Source organism: Heptranchias perlo, chromosome 32 (genome assembly GCF_035084215.1).
Source record: "Heptranchias perlo isolate sHepPer1 chromosome 32, sHepPer1.hap1, whole genome shotgun sequence".
Taxonomy (NCBI): Eukaryota; Metazoa; Chordata; class Chondrichthyes; order Hexanchiformes; family Hexanchidae; genus Heptranchias; species Heptranchias perlo.
This window is the reverse complement of record NC_090356.1, coordinates 27642951-27664756: the sequence shown is the minus strand read 5'-3', so window position 1 is coordinate 27664756 and position 21806 is coordinate 27642951. Positions and strand designations below refer to the sequence as shown.

Genomic DNA, 21806 nt, shown 5'->3' with positions numbered 1-21806 from the left:
AGCCAGGTACCATTCTCACCAAAGCCAGATTTATCTCTTCTATTACTATATTCAAAACTGTTAGAATGACTTAGTGCTTCAAACATGGTCTTATCATCTCTGGGAACTGGGTTTAAATTCAGATCAGGTTGATTTGATGTTTCCTCACTAGCAGTTGTAAGGGGCTGGTAATTTCAAGCTTTATGGGGCTGCCTCTAACAACGCAATATCAGTGTCATCAGAGCTCCAATGACAGAAACAGGCAGGGAGAGACAGAGACGGGGTGAGACCGAACGAGCGAGACACAGATCGACTAACCTGACCCTTCCCTCAACTTTCTGCATCAAGGATTGCCAATCAAAACTACCACCTTGGAAGAAGTGGTTTCTATCTCTATAGGAGCACTGTCTGTTTAGCCACCTGCCCCCTCCCTAACCCCCACCAAACTGGCAAATTGAATGAAACCCATTCTAGTATTAAGAAGGTACCAATGGCTTGAAATGTGCTCAATGGCCACCCACTGTCCCAAGACTGTGTATCCAAAAATAAACAGATTTAATGACTAGCTCATTTCTCCTGAGCAGAGCACATTAATATTTCCCAAACACCCATGAAGAGTCTACAAGCTTTTTACGTTAGAAGTTAGAAAAGTACACTGCAACACTGGGAATTAACCATTTGTAACCTCAACCTGACTATTAATAACATTTTTAACATAAATAAAATTAAAAACCATTCCAAGTCAAATAGGCAAAAAGCTCAATGTTACAGCCATCTTGAAGTCTTCCCTACAATAACATCACAACTTCCTGAGCTTTCCTTTTAAAGTCCCAATATCAGAATCATTACTAGCTTTGCAACCCAAAGACATTAATGTCCTTGCTATGATTCGGTGACCTGACTGCATACGGTATTCCAAATGGGGTCTGCCCAAAACCTCATACAGCAACAGTATAACATCCTTTGAGTTACTCTATCCCTCTGCTAATGCAATCAACATTATTTTATGACAGCCAAGCAATGGCCTGACTGTTTCATAGATTTATCCGTAATAACCCACTAGATGTTACTGTATAACTATTCCATGTTCCTCTAATCTAACACATACATCTTTTGGTTCCTTGCTTCAACAATGTTTCTGCACCAATCCACATTAAAATGCATCTGCCACCTACAGGCACAGTAGACTAATATATTCAAATTATTCTGAATACAAGTGCTGGAAAGTGGGATTAGGCTGGGTAGCTCATTTTCAGCCGGCGTGGACACGATGGGCCTAATGGCTTCCTTCTGTGCTGTAAATTTTCTATGATTCTATAATTGCACTGTTCCTATTTTGTTATCTTCAAACATGACATTTTGTTTATGGTAATCTTGTCCAACCTTGCACTAATGGTCATTCCTTGGCTAACAGCATATTTAACCTCAAGGACAAACAGCCAACCATAATCCTATCATTATCCAATGTATGTAAGGAATCTTACAACACCAGGTTATAGTCCAACAATTTTCTTTTAAAATCACAAGCTTTCGGAGATTATCCCCTTCGTCAGGAGAGTAGTGAATGAGAGCTTCTCAAATCGCATATCTTATATTAGGCTGGGACACCATCACACCAATCAAAAGGTGTCGTTGGTGTCCACATCATTATCCAATGTACACACATATAGACTTTCCAGCAGGGACCTCCAATTAAAGATCAGAATCAGGAACCCTTGCTGATTTTTTTTTCCTCCTTCCCTACCCTAGGGACACACAAACCAATGTTTAGCATGCTCACTGCCACCCTGCAAGTGTTCAGCTAATGCAACACAGGCAGTGTGCACAGAAGGTGATTCATTTATATAAGAGGGACAGTTCGCAAGCAATTAGATAGGGAAATATGTTGTTGGCTCAAGACAAAAACACACTCATTGGGACTCAGTTAAACTGACTTTGATGAAGGAGGGTCTGGAAACTGATAAATGCACATAAGCTAACAGCTGTTGTTAAGAGGTTGCAGGGAATCCTGCTCAAGACCAATAGAGGAATGTAAATATCAGACAGATACAGTAAGTAGGTATTGACCTTGAACAACATTTAGGTTATAAAAATTTCACTATCTGAAAACATTCAGCCTGTGAAAGCTATGGTAACCCAAGATGTAAGAATTTGCGTACGGTATAATGTTACGTAAACAGCTCAATAAACAGTGATTTAATGTGCTATAGTTTTTAAAACTTATTTTATATGAATTGATTAGTATATATTAGGAAAACAGTCAGAGGATGTAGTAACACTTTCAGCTGGTTTCTAAAACTTGGTATGTGACCTTTGTTTCACCATCAGTATTGACTGATTGACGTTTTTCTTTGTGTCAGTAAGATGTGCTCTTCAGAGTCTGGACAGAGTTGCCACAGCGATGCAAATAAAGCAGCGAGTTTGTGAAATGCATGCAGTTTCTGCAAATCAGTGACTTTTCAAAAAATAAAGTAGACGGCACTTACCTCCTTTGGGGAAAGTGTTAATATAGCATGGGTTTATTTCAGATTAGTGAACCACTCATGTTTCTCCATGGTAAATTCTAATCGCTACCTCACAATAGCCAACTGGGTTATAAGCAAGGAGTATTTGGAATAAACTATTTGAACTTGAGGCAATTACAGCTAAGAAAATATTGACAGTATCATTGCAAAAACATGGATGGAACTAGATGAACAAGAAATGGTATAAAATGTTTTGTAAAGGTGCAGCTGTTATGCTAGGAAGAGGGTGAAAGGACAGCTAGGAATTGTATGAGATGTAATGAACATATAGTAATGATAAACTTATTTATGTGCTAGCCATGGCTCAGTGGTAGCACTCTGGAGACTTGAGCACAAAATCGAGGCGGACACTCCAGTGCAGTACTGAGGGATGTGCCGTCTTTTGGATGAGACGTTAAGCATCTCAGGTGGACGCAAAAGATCCCAAGGCACTACTTTGAAGAGCAGGGGCGTTCTCCCTGGCGCCCTGGCCAATATTTATCCCTCAACCAACATCACTAAAACAGATTATCTGGTCATTATCAAATTGCTGTTTGCGGGAGCTTGTTGTGCGCAAATTGGCTGCCACGTTTCCTACATTACAATGATGACTACACTTCAAAAGTACTGCGTTGGACGTAAAGCGCTTTGGGACATCTTAAGATTGTGAAAGACGATATATAAATGCAAGTTTTTTAAAAAACTAACTGGATACTATCAAGATGGGTACGGTAGCATAGTGGTTATATTACTGGACCAGTAATATAACCACTAATATAACCACAGAGGCCTGGAATAATCCAGAGTCATGAGTTCAAATCCCACCACAGCAGCTGGGGAACTTAAATTCAATTAATTAAATAAAAACTAGTATGGTGGCCATGAAACTACTGGATTGATGTAAAATCCCATCTGGTTCACTAATGTCCTTTAGGGAAGGAAACCTGCTGTCCTTACCCGGTCTGGCCTATATGTGACTCCAGACCCACAGCAATGTGGTTGATTCTTAATTGCCCTCTGAAATGGCTGAGCAAGCCACTCAGTTGTACAATCTTGCTTAAAAAAAATCGTTAGAATAAAACCAGACGGACCACCCAGCACCAGACCACTGCAACGCAAAAAAGGCAAACCAAGCCCAGTCGAACTTGCAAAGTCCTCCTCACTTACATCTGGGGACTTGTGCCAAGATTGGGAGAACTGTCCCACAGACTAGTCAAGCAACAGCCTGACACAGCCATACTCACAGAATCATACCTTTCAGCCAACGTCCCAGACTCTTCCATTACCATCCCGAGGTATGTCCTGTCCAATCGGCAGGACAGGCCCACCAGAGGTGGTGGTACAGTGATATACAGTCAGGAGGGAGTAGCCCTGGGAGTCCTCAACATTGACTCTGGATCCCATGAAGTCTCATGGCATCAGGGCAAACATGGGCAAGGAAACTCCTGCTGATTACCACCTACCGCCCTCCCTCAGCTGAATCAATCAGTCCTCCTCCATGTTGAGCACCACTTGGAGGAAGCACTGAGGGTAGCAAGGGCACAGAATGTACTCTGGTTGGGGGACTTCAATGTCCATCACCAAAAGTGGCTCGGTAGCACCACTACTGACTGATCTGGCCAAGTCCTGAAGGACACAGCTGCCAGACTGGACCTGCGGCAGGTGGTGAGCGAACCAACACGAGGGGGAGAAACCTACTTGACCTCGTCCTCACCAATCTACCTGTCACAGATGCATCTGTCCATGACATTATTGGTAGGAGTGACCACCACACAGTCCTCGTGGAGATGAAGTCCCGAATTCACACTGAGGACACCATCCAACGTGTTGTGTGGCACTACCACCGTGCTAAATGGGATAGATTCAGAACAGATCTAGCAGCTCAAAACTGGGCATCCATGAGGCACTGTGGGCCATCAGCAGCAGCAGAATTGTATTCCAGCACAATCTGTAACCTCATGGCCTAGCACATTCCTCACTCTGCCATTACCAATAAGCCGGGGATCAAACCTGGTTCAATGAGGAGTGTAGAAGAGCATGCCTGAAGCAGCACCAGATGTACCTAAAAATGAGGTGCCAACCTGGTGGAGCTACAACACAGGACTACATGCATGCTAAACAGCAGAAGCAACATGCTACAGACAGAGCTAAGCGATTCCACAACCAACGGATCAGATCAAAGCTCTGCAGTCCTGCCACATCCAGTCGTGAATGGTGGTGGACAATTAAACAACTAACGGGAGGAGGAGGCTCTGTAAACATCCCCATCCTCAATGATGGCGGAGTCCAGCACGTGAATGCAAAAGACAAGGCTGAAGCGTTTGCAACCATCTTCAGGCAGAACTGCCAAGTGGATGATCCATCTCAGCCTCCTCCCGAAATCCCCACCATCACAGAAGCCAGTCTTCAGCCAATTCGATTCACTCCACGTGATATCAAGAAACAGCTGAGTGCAAAGGCTATGGGCCCCGACAACATCCCGGCTGTAGTGCTGAAGACTTGTGCTCCAGAACTAGCCATGCCTCCAGCCAAACTGTTCCAGTATAGCTACAACACTGGCATCTACCCGACAATGTGGAAAATTGCCCAGGTATGTCCTGTCCACAAAAAGGAGGATAAATCCAATCCGGCCAATTACCGCCCCATCAGTCTACTCTCAATCAGCAAAGTGATGGAAGGTGTCGTCGACAGTGCTATCAAGTGGCACTTACTCACCAATAACCGTCTCACCGATGCTCAGTTTGGGTTCTGCCAGGACCACTCGGCTCCAGATCTCATTACAGCCTTGGTCCAAACATGGATAAAAGAGCTGAATTCCAGAGGTGCGGTGAGAGTGACAGCCCTTGACATCAAGGCAGCATTTGACCGAGTGGCGCACCAAGGAGCCCTAGTAAAATTGAAGTCAATGGGAATCAGGGGGAAAACTCTCCAGTGGCTGGAGTCATACCTAGTACAAAGGAAGATGGCAGTGGTTGTTGGAGGCCAATCATCTCAGCCCCAGGACACTGCAGCAGGAGTTCCTCAGGGCAGTGTCCTGGGCCCAACCATCTTCAGCTGCTTCATCAATGACCTTCCCTCCATCATAAGGTCAGAAATGGGGATGTTCGCTGATAATTGCACAGTGTTCAGTTCCATTCGCAACCCCTCAGATAATGAAGCAGTCCGTGTCCGCATGCAGCAAGACCTGGACAACATCCAGGCTTGGGCTGATATGTGGCAAGTAACATTCGTGCCTGACAAGTGCCAGGCAATGACCATCTCCAACAATAGAGTCTATCCACCTCCACTTGACATTCAACGGCATTACCATCACCGAATCTCCCACCATCAACAACCTGGGGGTCACCATTGACCAGAAACTTAACTGGACCAGTCACATAAATACTGTGGCTACAAGAGCAGGTCAGAGGCTTTGTATTCTGCGGCGAATAACTCACCTCCTGACTCCCCAAAGCCTTTCCACCATCTACAACGCACATGTCAGGAGTGTGATGGAATACTTTCCACTTGCCTGGATGAGTGCAGCTCCAACAACATTCAAGAAGCTCGACACGATCCAGGACAAAGCAGCCTGCTTGACTGACACCCCACCCACCACCCTAAACATTCACTCTCTTCACCACCGCCGCACCGTGGCTGCAGTGTGTACCATCCACAGGATGCACTGCAGCAACTCACCAAGGCTTCTTCGATAGCACCTCCCAAACCCGCAACCTCTACCACCTAGAAGGTCAAGGGCAGCAGGCACATGGGAACACCACCACTTGCACATTCCCCTCCAAGTCCCACACCATCCCGACTTGGAAATATATTGTCGTTCCTTCATCATCGCTGGGTCAAAATCCTGGAACTCTCTACCTAACAGCACTGTGAGAGAACCTTCACCTCACGGACTGCAGCGGTTCAAGGCGGCGGCTCACCACCACCTTCTCAGGGACATTTAGGGATGGGCAATAAATGCTGGCCTTGCCAGCGACGCCCACATCCCATGAACGAATAAAAAAAGGTTAAGGCAAATAGGTAAGTTCTTCACCCATCGCAGAGGCTACAATGGACCTGGAATAATAGAGAAATTTTTATTTAATTAGGAGATAGTCAGTGTTGACAAATTGGGAAAACCAAAAGGGAGGGCATGAAAGCACAAACAATTTTATAGAATCAATCAGTGAATATTAAACATATCATGTGAATCCTGGTAATTGAGATAAAAATAAAAATTGTACATGTCAAATCTGGAAAGAAAATATGAAGCACTGGAAATGCCAGTGTTCTTAAATATTCTGAATGACTCAAGAGGATAGAATATTGCTCAAGGTGCCCAGGTTTGCAGATAACATCAATATGGATACAGTGGTCAATAATGATGTGTGCAATAATCCAAAGGGACTTGGACAAGCTAAAATCAATGGGCAGAGAACTGGCAGATATAATTCAACACAGATAAGTGTAAAAATTATTGGATTAGGTACACATATGAATGTGGAGTACATATTAAATTTTGATATGTTTGAAGTAAGAGGAGGAAAGACATTAGCGGGGGTTTGGAGTAAAGGTCCTTAAAACTGTCCACACAGTACAGGTGCTGAATCTAAAATAAAATGCTGGTATGTAAGGATAGGGGTGTGACTTATAATTCATAGGAAATAATGCTGAAATTATAACTAGTATTGGTGAGGCCATATTAGTTTAGTTTTGGTCCCTGTATCATATGAAAGATGCAGAATTACTGGGGGCATCCATAAGGTTACATGGTTGATTCCTGAAGTTAAAAGATTGAGTTATAAGGAAGGATTGTGTATCCTGAAACTTTACTCTCTAGAGAAAAGGTGATTGGGGGAGGGTGGGCAGAAGAACTTGAAAGAGGTCTTTAAGATTTTCACAGATTCAGAGAATTTGAATCCAGGAAAGGGCTGATAGAATTGTGGAATAGATTACCAGCAGGATTGGTGAAACAGAAAACTGTGGCAGATTTCCTGTTACCAGAGGGGATACAAGGTTATTAATTCTATAATCACAGTAAGGTGCCACCTGCTCAAAACATTACTATGTATGTTATTTTGCATAGCAGGTCATTCATGAACTGAAAACTAGATTAACATTTCAGGTGGGGCCTTTCATCCCTACTTGACACTTCATGGGTGACGAAAGGTGACGTTGTTTCAGAGGCAGAAGTAAACATTTTTCCCTCCAAAAGACCACACCTCTGACAATGTAGTACTCCTTCAGTACTGCACTGAAGCATCAGCCTAGATTACGTGTTCAAGTTCTGGGATTCATGGTGTCGGTTGAAAGGTAAACCTGGTTATCACTGGCAAACAAGTCGATACAATGCTTATGGATAATGTTGCCAACAGGCCATATGTAGATGAGAAAAGGGACAGTAGGGCAAGGATGGAACTTTGGATATTCAGAGGTGGTTAACTTCTTAAAATAAGCTGGATGACTATTTGCTTAAGAATAGAATTAAAGCTTACAAGACTAAGATAACCATAGTTTCTGTGCTTCAGAAACTAACACGTGGAATGCAGCTGTTCAGCATTGCACAATGTAAACTATAACAATAAATTGATCCTGTGCTTCAGTTAGTTTTGGAGGTCAGGGGGGAATTTCAACGCTTTATCTATGTGGAATTTTCACTCATGGTTATTCACCTCCTGCAGGAGACTAAGCAAACTGGGAATTCAAGCAGTTCAGGTCGCAATTTGCAGGTGTTTTCTTGTTCCATGTGTTATATTGTTTTGCGCTTATTCAGAAGGATACTTCATATGGGAGCATAACAAATGCTACATCCAGCATTTGGTTTACTAATATAATTCAAATTAACAATTTTGCAATCCATCACAAAATATGTAATAAATCTCAGGTTACTGTTGAGTTTCAACATTCTTCCTCCTTCAAGTGAGTAGCCATGAACTTGTCAAAACACTAATCAATGGGTCCTTTTTAGAAGCATGATGTTCATTTAAAAAAAACACTGAATACTACTTTTGCTTGGTGACAAATTACACATTTTGCCACTTTTATTGCCAGGCCCCTCACAAATTGGTATGCTAATTATTGAATATTTATTTCGGTGCTTTTAAATTTATACTTTTTCTGTTCCCCGAATGCTATGATGACAAAGGTTTACTTACAAAGGTTTACTTAAAAAGGTTACAGGACAAGATTAAAATTAACACAGGTTCACAAAACTAAGATCATTCCTCCCCTTTAACAGGCCACCCATACTACACTGAAACCAGCCTGCCAGGCTCCTTGCAGCAATATAGTGTCTGCAGAGTTGTGCTCTACAGATCTGAATTAACAAGGAGTGAGTTTTTCATTTTAGGCTTTCCAATGAGAATGGCATGATGTCCTGGATAGATATTAAGGACACTTGTGACTTTTCTCCAATATATGAGAGTGTATCTCCTACTCAGTGAATAATTTAAGATTGCACATCAAGGTAAATGCTTTACTGCAGAGCGATTGTGGATTTGAGAAGAGGTACTGAGACAGCACTAATTTGAAGGTTTATTACATCTTTGTGTTCAAGAAACACAGACTTGCATTTATATAGCACCTTTCACGACCTAAGGGCATCCCAAAGGGCTTTACAGCCAATGAAGAACTTTCGAAGTATAGTTTAATCCTTGAACACTTCAGGCTAAACTAAAAAGCTCAGCTGAAGTAATTTTAATTTTTTGGGCGAGGCAGGAATATATTTTAATTTTTCACGTAGGGCATCTGATTTTAAGAATGTAATGCAGAGATTTTTTTCCCCGATTTTTGGCTCTAGAGTTTTGCATTCTATATACTAAACATCTTGAAACCACCGGTGCTTTTTCAAGCAGATTAGTGTCATCTCCTGGGTCCTTCAATCCCAAAGCCCAATTCTTAATGTTGGTCCCTCAAACATCCCTTAAATTTTATTTTAAATTACTGATGCAAACAGAGGACAAATGTTAATACCAGTGAGTTACACTGTATCATACTGCCAAAATTCAAAAGGTCACCAAGAAAAATAAATGAATTATTATTCACAACCAAAGCTATTGTTGAAATATTGGACCACAGTGAAGTTTTACTATGTTTCTGGCCAGTGCTATATCCCTATTTGGCTATCTTGTTGCTGACAACAATTACAAAAGGATAATGCCAACTTCAGTAAAGATTTGGATTTCCATAACTCTACTTGCTATTTTTTTTTAAAAAACATACTTTGTCATTTCAAATCCTTTATTCCTTCTTTATCCTGCAAGAAAGGCAATTCATGCAAGATATCCAGCTGGAAGTATGGGATTGAATGGGACTGATGTAATCCCAAACAACTTTAAATTAAGTTATAATCAGGAGGGAAGAAACCAGAAAGGATGGAGCATTTTTCCACTAACCGGACACAAATGAGCTCACACCACAATACGACTTTCTATCAACAATCCACTAAAGGACAGACAAATCTCTATTATGCTAGACTTACTTAAGTGACATTGCCTTAACAGCACAAACCCATGATCATTTGATGGGAAAGCAGCCGTCAAGGTCGGTCAGGAGCACTATTCCCAATGGCATTCTATAATTGGCCACTAGCAGATGAAGGAGAAAGTCACAACTTGATACAGCTTCAGTATCTCCTCTCAGAAACGGTGTACATAGTCTTAGGGCCAAATGCACGTCCTAGCACTCCATGGTGCTGCACATTAATACACTAACCCACTGTTGCAGCTATTTGTTTCAATGTTCAAATACTTACACTGAGTCAATGAAGCACATTCTCAGCTATTTACCTGAAATAAGTTCCATCAAGTGCTGGGTCATCTGGGCTACATCCAAGGTAGTGATCAATCAGCTTATCTTTAGTGGGCTATAAGAAAAAATGAAACATTTTCATGGAATTACTTCAATTAATTTGGCTGAGATGATATGCTGCAATATGTAAATCTGCGCTATAATGACACCATGTCTCCCTCTGTATTGAATTACAATGGACAGTCTTGATAATAACAGAAATGACAGTGGACTCAGCAGACAATAAAGAAGCCTTTTTGTTAGAGGGATGGAATCTGGATGAATCGCAAACAAAAATACTCAAAAGTAAATAATATTCCACACACTAACACATAGGCCATTGCTACACTGTTGGAACATTTTCAATTTGTTCCAAACTCATTAGTATTTACAGTAAAACAACATACAGAAAATTACCACAGTCAGTTATAAACTTCTGACAATTAATTCCTTGTGCTGTATAAAAAAAGTTGCAGTACTTTCTGGCGTACAACATGCAACTGTCATTTTAAACAATTATTGCAGCTTTGGCAGTACAAGTAACTCAGGCACACACAGCGTATTTTGTTCAATTCAACGATGGCTTGTAAACAAAGTCTTTATTTTAATAAAATGGTGTGCATTATACCCCAGAAAATACAACAGTGCAATCCATAATCAGTATAATTTTTAAAAATATCATCCTTTTGCCATCAAATTGAAATATTTCCCTCTCTCGACCCCTCCACTGTCTGATTTGTCACACTGCTTGTCTGACTGAATGAGCAAAAATTTCCTCCAACTGAATATTGGGAAGACTGAAGCCATTGTCTTCAGTCCCCGCCACAAACTCTGTTCCCAAGCCACTGACTCCATCCCTCTCCCCAGCAGCTGGCTGAGGCTGAACCAGACCGTTCGCAACCTTGGCGTCCTATTTGACCCTGAGCTGAGCTTCCGATCACATATTGGTTCCATCACCAAGACCGCCCTCTTCCACCTCTATAACATAGTCTGTCTCTGCCCCTGCCTCAGCTCATCTGCTGCTGAAACCCTCATCCATGCTGTTGTTACCTCAAGTCTTGACTATTCCAATGCTCTCCTGGCCAGCCTCCCATCTACAACCCTCCATAAACTTGAGCTTATCCAAAAATCTGCTGCCCATATCCTAACTCGCACCAAATCCCATTCACCCATCACCCCGTGCTCACTGATCTACACTGGCTCTGGCTCAGCAACGCCTCATTTTAAAATTCTCATCCTCGTTTCCAAATCCCTCCATGGCCTCGCCCCTCCTTACCTCTAACCTCCTCCAGCCCGACAGCATCTCTGCGTTCCTCCAATTCTTGCCTCTTGTACACGCCCAATTTTAATCAGTCCACCATTGACGGCTGTGCCTTTTGCTGCCTGGGCCAATACCTCTGGAATTCCCTCTCTAACCTTCTCCTCCTCCTCCAAGGTGCTCCTTAAAACCTACCTCTTTCCCTGTCCTATTATCTCCTTAAGTGGCTCGGTGTCAAATTTTGTTTGATAACGCTCCTGTGAAGCGCCTTGGGACGTTTTACTACATTAAAAGGTGATATATAAATGCAAGTATTTGTTGTTGATGATAACCTTTCAAAATCCCAACCAGGACACCAATGCTTTAATAGGCATGATTCCACCCTAAACTTCCTGGAATGTGGGTGGGAGGCCTTGAAGACTTGAGTTTGGCAGCCCAGAGTCTGGTTTGTGTGGGGGTGGAGGAGGAGATGATTTGTTGAAAAAAAATTCCCCAGCAGTTAGGATATGCAGAAAATGCTGGAAAAGCTCAGCAAGTGAGGCAGCATCTTTAGAGAAAGAAACAGATTTAACATTTCAGGTCAAAGCCTTTTCGTCAGAACTGGAAGATGTTAAAGAGTTAAAGGTTTTAAGCAAGTACAGAGCCAGGGAAAGGTGGGGGGACAGGAGGGAAGGAAAGAACAAAAGGGAAGATCTGATAGAGTAGAGGGAAAGAGTGATTAAATGGCAAGAGGGATGATGGTGCAAGGAGGGTGGTAATGGGACAAGTTAAGAAACAAAAGATCGGTCTAGGGTAGCGATAGATGGCAACAGCAGAATCATAACCAGCAGCTGCAAAAATAAAATGTTAAAAGATTTTTTAAAAACTTTACAACCATACAGACTCACTGATTTCAATAACCACTGCTCCCATTTAAAAAAAAAATTATTTTTTTTTAAAATTTATTGGTCTGCAGCTGCTGGTTATGGAGGCCAATCACCTCAGTCCCAGGACATTGCTGCAGGAGTTCCTCAGGGCAGTGTCCTCGGTCCAAACATCTTCATCTGCTTCATCAATGACCTTCCCTCCATCATAAGATCAGAAGTGGGGATGTTTGGTGATGATTGCACAATGTGCAGCTCAATCAGGCTAATGGAATGCTGGCCTTTACATCCAGAGGACTAGAGTACAAGGGGGCAGATGTCATGCTGCAGCTATACAAAACCCTGGTTAGACCGCACCTTGAGCACTGTGAGCAGTTCTGGGCACAGCACCTTCGGAAGGACATATTGGCCTTAGAGGGAGTGCAGCGTGGGTTTACTGGAATGATACCCAGACTTCAAGGGTTAAATTACGAGGAGAGATTACACAAATTGGGGTTGTATTCTCTGGAGTTTAGAAGGTTAAGGGGTGATCTGATCGAAGTTTATAAGATATTAAGGGGAACAGATAGGGTGGATAGAGAGAAACTATTGCTGCTGGTTGGGGATTCTAGGAGTAGGGGGCACAGTCTAAAAATTAGAGCCAGACCTTTCAGGAGTGAGATTAGAAAACATTTCTACACACAAAGGGTGGTGGAAGTTTGGAACTCTCTTCTGTAAAAGGCATTTGATACTAGCCCAATTGCTAAATTTAAATCTGAGATAGATAGCTTTTTGGCAACCAAAGGTATTAAGGGATATGGGCCAAAGGCAGGTATATGGAGTTAGATCACAGATCAGCCACGATCTTATCAAATGGCGGAACAGGCACAAGGGGCTGAATGGCCTACTCCTGTTCCTATGTTCCCTCAGCTAATGAAGCAATCCGTGCCCGCATGCAGCAAGATCTGGACAAAATCCAGGCTTGGGCTGTTAAGTGGCAAGTAACAGTCGTGCCAGACAAGTGCCAGGCAATGACCATCTCCAACAAGAGTCTAACCACCTCCCCTTGACATTCAATGGCATTACTATCGCCGAATCCCCCACCATCAACATCCTGGGTGTCACCATTGTCCAGAAACTTAACTGGACCAGCCATATAAATACTGTGGCTACAAGAGCAGGTCTGAGGCTGGACTCACCACCTGACTCCCCAAAGCCTTTCCACCATCTACAAGGCACAAGTGATGGAGTGTGATGGAATACTCTCCGCTTGCCTGGATGAGTGCAGCTCCAACAACACTCAAGATGCTCAACGCCATCCAGGACAAAGCAGCCCGCTTGATTGGCAACTCATCCACCACCGTAAACATTCACTCCCTCCACCACCAGCACACCGTGGCTGCAGTGTGTACCATCTACAAGATGCACTGCAGCAACTCGCCAAGGCTTCTTCGACAGCACCCCCCAAACCCGTGACCTCTACCACTTAGAAGGACAAGGGCAGCAGGCACATGGGAACAACACCACCTGCATGTTCCCCTCCAGTCACACACCATCCTAACTTCGAAATATATCGCCGTTCCTTCATCGTTCTGGGTCAAAATTCTGGGACTCCCTACCTAACAGCATTGTGAGCGCCTTCGCCGCACGGACTGCAGCGGTTCAAGAAGGCAGCTCACCACCACCTACTCAAGGGCTATTAGGGATGGGCAATAAATGCTGGCCTTGCCAGTGACGCCCACATCCCACGAATGAATAAAAAAAGTCTTCGAACTGAAACGTTAACTCTGTTTCTTTCTGCCTCACTTACTGAGCTTTTCCAACATTTTGTTTTTATTTCAGATTTCCAGCATCCGCAATATTTTGCTTTTGAGTTGGGATATGCATATTATTTAAAAGAACATACTCCATTATACTTTAAATAATGCAACCTTCCCAAAGTCATTACTCAAACTCTTAAGAAATACCCCCCTCCACCACGACTGAGCCAGGATACTGAATCTGGAGGTCAAATTAGATGGGGGTAAATAATACATATTTAGGCAGTTTTAAAAAAAAGTGATTTAATTGAGTAGAGATTAGAATCTTCGTTCTGTACATAAGTAGCGCATATTCAAACTAATAAGGAAGACGTACAATTTTAACTAAATCTTATGAACCTTCACAGATCTGAAATCAGATGCAAATTATTTCCCCAACTTACATGTTAAAAATGCACATCAATATAGACATGGATAAAATTTCCATTTAAATGATACAAGCATAAATCTTGGTAGGAAGGAAAGCAAGCTGCTTTACATTAGAATGAAAATAAATCATTTTCCATTCATGGCCAGAGTAAGTTGTATGACTCGTCTATAGGCCCACAGATGTAAGCACAAATGCTGGCAGGTGTGACCACAGGTGGCATCATGGCCAAGCTCAACCGAACATCCAAACATGCGCACTTTACTGGATAGCCCTGGCTGATTTGTTTCTTCCCTTTTACCCTAATTCAGAACACTGACACTATTTACACTATCCTACTACCACCCTGGCTGAGACTAGCTAACTCAGCACAACACAGGTATCAAATCCGTGCACTTCTTGGGCTGCATGATGGTGCAGCTGACCACTAAACAGTCTGGGAAAACTCTGCTGTAATATTTCAACAGATATGTCAGAATACAAAGCTGTGAACTGTAGGAACAGTGCCTTTCTACAATTTTACTGAAGGTCTGGTTGTGTACCTAAAAAGGAGGGGGGACTCCTGGAAAAAAAGTGTGAAGACTATGGCTAACAACAACTTTTGGCTACAACAATTGCACTTTTGTCAGTTCTAATGGGAGGAACCAACATTTTTTTCTCTTGAAAGACCTGTTCTTTGCTGTGTTAGTAAGTCAAAAGGGTAAATATCACATGGATCAAATCTTACACTGGCATACTATCATTGATGTATTCAGAAAATTCCAAACGCACAGCAAGGCTTAGCATCAGGGCAAGGCTAAGCGGAAAACACAAGACAAGTCTGCACCAACAGGCCCATATGAAGGTAGTTTATGGCAACATATATCTGGTCCACATTCCAGCAAAGCAAACATTCCACTCTGTTTTCAAACAAGGGCAGGAGGGTAGATAATAGATTATGATTATCGGTGTAGAACTATCAGTAAGTAATTCTGCTCCCTCCACTGTTGTAGAAGGTTCACCAATTGTAATTATATTAGCTTTCTAAATATTAAAAATTATGGTTTAAATAATTACTTTTACAGGTAAAGTGTTAAAATCAAATATGTAAAGAGCAGGGAAATACGATTAGCATAGATTGCTCCAATGAGGGAGCTGGAGCTAGCACAGGAATGAAGGACTGAATGGTGTCCTGTACCAACAATTCTGTTATTCTAAATGCACTTTGAAATCCCAAGTGCTGACTTTAGGAAAAACAATGCAAATTTGAATGTTACATTGAGTTTATGATTGTGAAAGGAAGGTTTTAACTTAAATTTTATGCGCCCTGAAGATTAGACTAATGGGCACTGATCCCAATTTGCCCTCAACAAAGTAAAAAAAATAAAATTCATCAAGGGGGAAAAGAATACATGCAACAACTATATCATGTATGTCACCTGTTTTAAATTCTGGTTGACCAATATAAAAAACTGCAGTCACACTACTCCCATTTAATAATATTCAGTGTGTCCTGATGCCACCTGCTGGCAATGGACTGTATTAGGCAGTTCAATCATCAAACTGCTATTATGTGTGAAATCAGAAAAGGAACTTTTTATAAACAGTAAAGCTTAACTAAGAAACAAGTAATTAATATCCCAAGCAGCATAGATTTGGAAGCTCTTTCTTTAAATGAAGTGCTAACGTTCAACTATCTTTAACATAAAATATTAAATACAAGGCATTAATTGATACAGGTTAAAAACAATTTGCAAATGCTGGAAATCTAAACATAAGAAATAGGAAGAGTAGGCCATAGGGCCCATTGAACCTGCTCTGCCATTCAATAAGATCATGGCTGACCTCAACTCTACTTTCCCGCCCGATCCCCATATCCCTTGATTCCCCTCGAGTCCAAAAATCTATTGATCTCGGCCCTGAATATATTCAATGACTGAGCATCCACAATCCTTTGGGGTAGAGAATTCCAAAGATTCACAACCGAGTGAAGAAATTCCTCCTCATCTCAGACTTAAATGGCCGACCCCTTATCCTGAGACTATGCCCCCTAGTTTTAGACTCTCCAGCCATGGGAAACAACCTCTCAGCATCTATCCTGTCAAGCCCCCTCAGAATCTTATACATTTCAAAGAGATCACCTCTCATTCTTCTAAACTCCAGAGAGTAGAGGCCCATTGTACTCAATAGAAACAAAGCGCTAGAAATGCAGTTCCCTCAAAAGAAATAAATGTTTCAGGCGTGGATCCTTCATCAGAACTAGAAATTGCACGATAAGCAATCCCCTTCATAGGACTGAACAAAATGAAGGGGCGGGAGAGGAAGAAACAACAGATAAAGCTATCAAGGGTCCAGTTAATGGGTTTAATGGCCTGCAAACAACCTCCTTTGACATAATGACAATGTTGAGGCAAGCAGGCCGTTAAAGTCATTAACTACACCTGTGACAGGTTTTTCTATAAGTAATTCTCTTTGTCTCAATGATTCCACAATAGATTGTATAAGTGGACTTTGTGCCCTACAATCCAGATATGGTACCTTTTTGGTAATCTGTCCTTGCAGAGTTTCATGATGCTGCTCACACTGTGGTCTCCTCTACAATGGGGAGACCAAATGCAGATGGGCTTCGCTGAACCCCTCCGTTCAATCTGCAAGCATGACCCCGAGCTTCCGGTTGCTTGCCCTACTCTGACCTTGGCCTCCTACGTTGCTCCAATGAAGCCCAACGCAAGCTCAGGGAACAGCACCTCATCTTTCTATTCGGCACTTTAAGCCTAGCGGCCTGAACATGGAGTGTAACAACTTTAGATCTTAACCCATTTTCTCTCGGACAGCAGGTTCTGGTAAGAGAAGATGGCTGCACCAGAACCAATGGGAGTGGAGGTGGTGTGGGCTGGTGCTTGGGGTGGGGATACACGGCCGTGGGGCGGTCTCCACACCCCTGGGGTCCAACTGCCTTTCTTTGTCACATTCCTGAGCCACGACAACCCTCTCCACTTTACCAGATTTTGCATACTTTCCCCCCTCCTCTGCTATTCTGCTGTAACCATTTACACCTCCTCTGGACCCATCTTTTGTTTCTATAGTTGTCTCATTATCACCTTTTTGCCTTTCAGCATCATCCCTTTAGTCATTTATTCACTTCTGTCCTCCACCCCATCACAGACCTTTCCCTTCCCACCTTTTCCCTAGCTCCGTATTTACTTAAAAGCTGTTCATCTCTAACATCTTCCAGTTCTGATGAAAGGTGGAACATTAGCACTCTCCCTAAACTGATGTTGAGTGTTTCCAGCATTATCTGTTTTTATTTCATAGCATGGTAATGTTTTGAGCATAAGATTATTGGTCCATCTAGCCTACCCTACTAAACATTCCATCAGTGTCCTTACAGTAATTCTGGAACTAATAGCCCTGTCTCTCATTTCCCAATAGGAATTTGAAAGGAATTGATAGGATAGGTAGGAAGAAATTTTTTCCACTGCTGGGGAGTCTAGGACAAGGGCCAGGCCATTCAGGAGAGAAGTTAGGAAGCACTTCTTCACGTAAAGGGTGGTAGAAGTGCAGAACTCTCATACAAAAAGCAGTAGATGCTAACTCTATTAATAATTTTAAATCAGAGATCGATAGATTTTTGCTAGCCAAGGTGAGGTGGGTGGAGTTTATTAAAACCTGCAATGGCTTTCTGTTCCATCACCCTTCTGATACTCTATTCCATAGTGTTGTCACCATTAAAAACAAGTTGCCTAAATTCCTATTTTCTTTTGACACCCTTAACTTTAAACTACGTCTCTTTAAATCCCACAGAACTTTCCTGGATTCAAATTATCCATACCTGTAAAAAATTTAAAAGACCTCAATTATGTCCCTCTCCCTCCTCGGAAAGTAAAGTCCCCGCGTAAACATTCTTTCCTCTTAATACAGCCCTCGAAAGTTCAGGAGTCAACCTTCTGGTACTCCTCTGGACTTCTTCCAATAATTTTGTATCTTTCCTGTAAAAGAGTGGCCAAACCTCCAGGTCAAAAGGACCTGGCTTTCTCTTAAAAAGATTGCTTTGCAGCTTTCACATAACGATACAGCACAGGAGGCCATTCAGCTCATTGTGCCTGCACCAGCTCTTTGAAAGAGTTATCCAATTAGTCCCACTCCGCTGCTCTTTCCCTATAGCCCTGCAATTTTTTTCCCCTTCAAGTATTTATTCAATTACCTTTTGAAAGTTATTATTGAATCTGCTTTCACCACCCTTTCAGGCAGTGCATTCCAGATCATCATAACTTGTTGAGTAAATTCTTTCCCCCTCATGTTGCCTCTGGTTCTTTTGCCAATTACCTTAAATCTGTGACCTCTAGTTACTAATCCTTCTGCCACTGGGAACAGTTTCTCTTTATTTACTCTATCAAAACCCTTCATGATTTATAAACAACTCTATCAAATCTCCCTTTAACCTTCTCTCCTCAAAAGGAGAACAACTCCAGTTCCTCTAGACTCTCCACATAACTGAAGTCCCTCATCCCTGGTACCATTCTAGTAAATCTCTTCAGCACCCTCTCTAAGGCCTTGACACCCTTCCTAAAGTGTGGTGCCCAGAATTGGCCACAATATTCCAGCTGGGGCCTAACCAGTGTATTATAAAGGTTAGCATAACTTCCTTGCTTTTGTACTCTATGCCTCTATTAATAAAGCCAAGGATCCCATATGCCTTTCAACTTGTCCTGCCACCTTCAAAGACTCCCAGATTTCTGTGTTTCTGCACCCCCTTTAAAATTGTACCATTTAATTTATATTGCCTCTCCTCATTCTTCCTACCAAAATCAAAATGCTTCACTTTACACTTCTCTGCACTAAATTTCATCTGCCATGCGTCTGCCCATTTCACCAGTCTGTCTGTATCCTCCAGAAGTCTGTTACTATCCTCCTCATTGTTTACTACATTTCCGAATTTAACGAAGTGCAACACACATGCGCTGGACACAAGACTAGATAAATTATAGATATTTCTACATTTGTATCTATATTTCTAGATGTATCTACTCACAGTTGTACGCGTCTCATTGTATTCTACTGGATCTCCAAGGATATTTACAGCTACCAGGGAAACCTAAAATTAAAACACACAAAGATGAGAAATGTATAAATTACCCCTATCTTCACAGATGGATTCCAGCTTTTACAAGTGTTCACTTAATAAACTGTAGGGCAGGAAGTACTTTTGACCATACTTTTTGAACCTGCTAATACTCAGTTCTTTAGGAAACGTCAGAATATTTTCCATAGATGCGTGCTGCTTAGAACCCAGAGAGACTACTGGTTTTTCTGATAGAACCATAGTTAGTTACAGTACAGGAGATCATTCGTGCCATGCACCATCAAGTCTGTAGCAGTTCTTTGCTAGAGCAATCAAAAACTAATCCCACAACCCTGCTCTCTCCCCATAGCCCTGTATCTTCCTCTGTTTCAAATATTAATCCAATTTTCCTGTTTAAAAAAAAAGAGCAATGATCTCTGCCTCAACTACTATGTGGCAAAGCATTCCATGCTTCAACAGCCCTCTGCGTAAAGAAATTCCTCTAACGTCCCTCCTCTTGGTAACTACTTTAAATTGATGAATCCTTGTCACTTATTCCCCAACCAGAGGAAATAGTCGTTCCCTATTCATTATCAAAACCTTTCATAATTTAAAAAAACTTCTATTAAATCTCCCGTTAACCTTCACTGTGTCAGTGGAAATAGTCCTACTATCTCAAGTCTCTCCCCATAACCACAGTTTCCCACCCCTGGCGAATATGCACCAAACACTCATATCTTTAATGTCCCAAGATAAACCTCTGTATAGGAAAGCTGACAAGCCTTTTGCAAATTGTGTGCTCTGATCCAACAGTACTGAACATGAATGAAATCACCCCTGAGCATAACATAAGCAGGACAAAAAAAATACAACTTATGTTCACACTCCAAGTTGACCAAACCAAATTCTGTTCAGTTCGGTCTCCTACTGCCAGGAGGGGAGACTGGAATCATTACTATCAATAGGTGTTGATCCAGACTGGCACGTCAGATGAGGACAATAAGTATTCAGTAAGCAAAACTCAGGATAGAACAGTAAACATGAACTGTTAGGCACCAACAAAAAGACAAGAAGGAAACAAGACAGCTTTGCATACTTTATTTTGCATTACTGCTTCATCGTAGGCTTAGCTGTACAAAGTTCTCTGCAAGTGGGCACCGTGATCCATTATTCTGTATTTCGAATGTGGTATTCGTGTACTAATGTAGTGTGCATTTTCTTGTCTAAAAATCCAACATAAGAGTTCAAGAAAAAGACTTGATTTAATGGAATTGAACCCATTCCAAAAGTCCTTCACTTTGTAGATGGTACAGTGGAGTTAACAACTGACCAGGAATTACTGCCATCTGCTTGAAACTAGGCTATCGAGTCTTGATCTTGAGGGAAGCTAACCCTTTGAAAACTTAACATTAAAAAGGAAATGTAAGAGATCTTTAGCAACAGAAAAATTGACCGAATAAGCCATTTCTTATTAGCTGATTTCAAGCCGAACTTCTCAACATATATCACTACTCCCTTTTCCCCCCATTAACGCATCCAAGCCCAGGTTTTCTTAACACTGTTGTGTTCACGGCATTACTAAAGGGGGGGGAGATCCAAAGTAAAGGGCGATTAATTGCACTAGGCAATATAGGACATTTAAAATATTTTTTTTCAAATGCATATTTTTCATGCAACACCACCAGGCAGATTGTCCTCCCCTTCATCTGAGGTAGGCAACCTAGCAGCCCCAGAAACACTGCTGGGATCCCACCACCAAAATTCAACTTAGCCTTCTATCAGAAGATCTGCCATGGTCAGTGTGGGGGACACATCAGCCAAGTCCCACCCCAAAACACTTCTGGCAGGAACCTTGCCAGAGGTAAATCTTAAGCCCTAGTCTCTTTAATCTAACTTGTTTAATGGTCTTAATAAATTTTCTGCAACAAGTTTTGTAACCCCCTTCATAATTTTGAAAACTTTTTTAGGTCATCTTGATGTCTCCTCTTCTCCAAGCAGAATAAGCCCAGCTTCTTAAATTTTACCTCCTAGGGTTGGTTCCCAGTCTGTGTGGAGTTAGCCGGTTTCAGCTATTGTGGGGCACCACAATTGAGCTCGGCACCTCTTGGGCCTGGCCAGGAAAAAATAAACCAGGATTCCCTCTGATGACTATCCTGGACTCATTGTCTAGGCTCACATATAAAGAACAGCCACTTGGGTGAGGTATAGGAGAACTCCTGCCACCCTTG

General features: G+C 42.1%; 1 protein-coding gene across 2 annotated transcripts in view; it reads right to left on the bottom strand.

The window, feature by feature from the left end:
* The window catches only part of cep104 (centrosomal protein 104), a 258478-nt gene that overhangs the window by 220300 nt on the left and 16372 nt on the right, over window positions 1-21806 (bottom strand). For both annotated transcript variants that reach the window (XM_067970659.1, XM_067970660.1), the window contains exons 6-7: window positions 19549-19611; window positions 10250-10326 (exon numbers count right to left, since the gene is read on the bottom strand). In XM_067970659.1, coding sequence (XP_067826760.1) covers window positions 10250-10326; window positions 19549-19611 — 140 coding nt within the window. The remainder of the gene's footprint in view (window positions 1-10249; window positions 10327-19548; window positions 19612-21806) is intronic.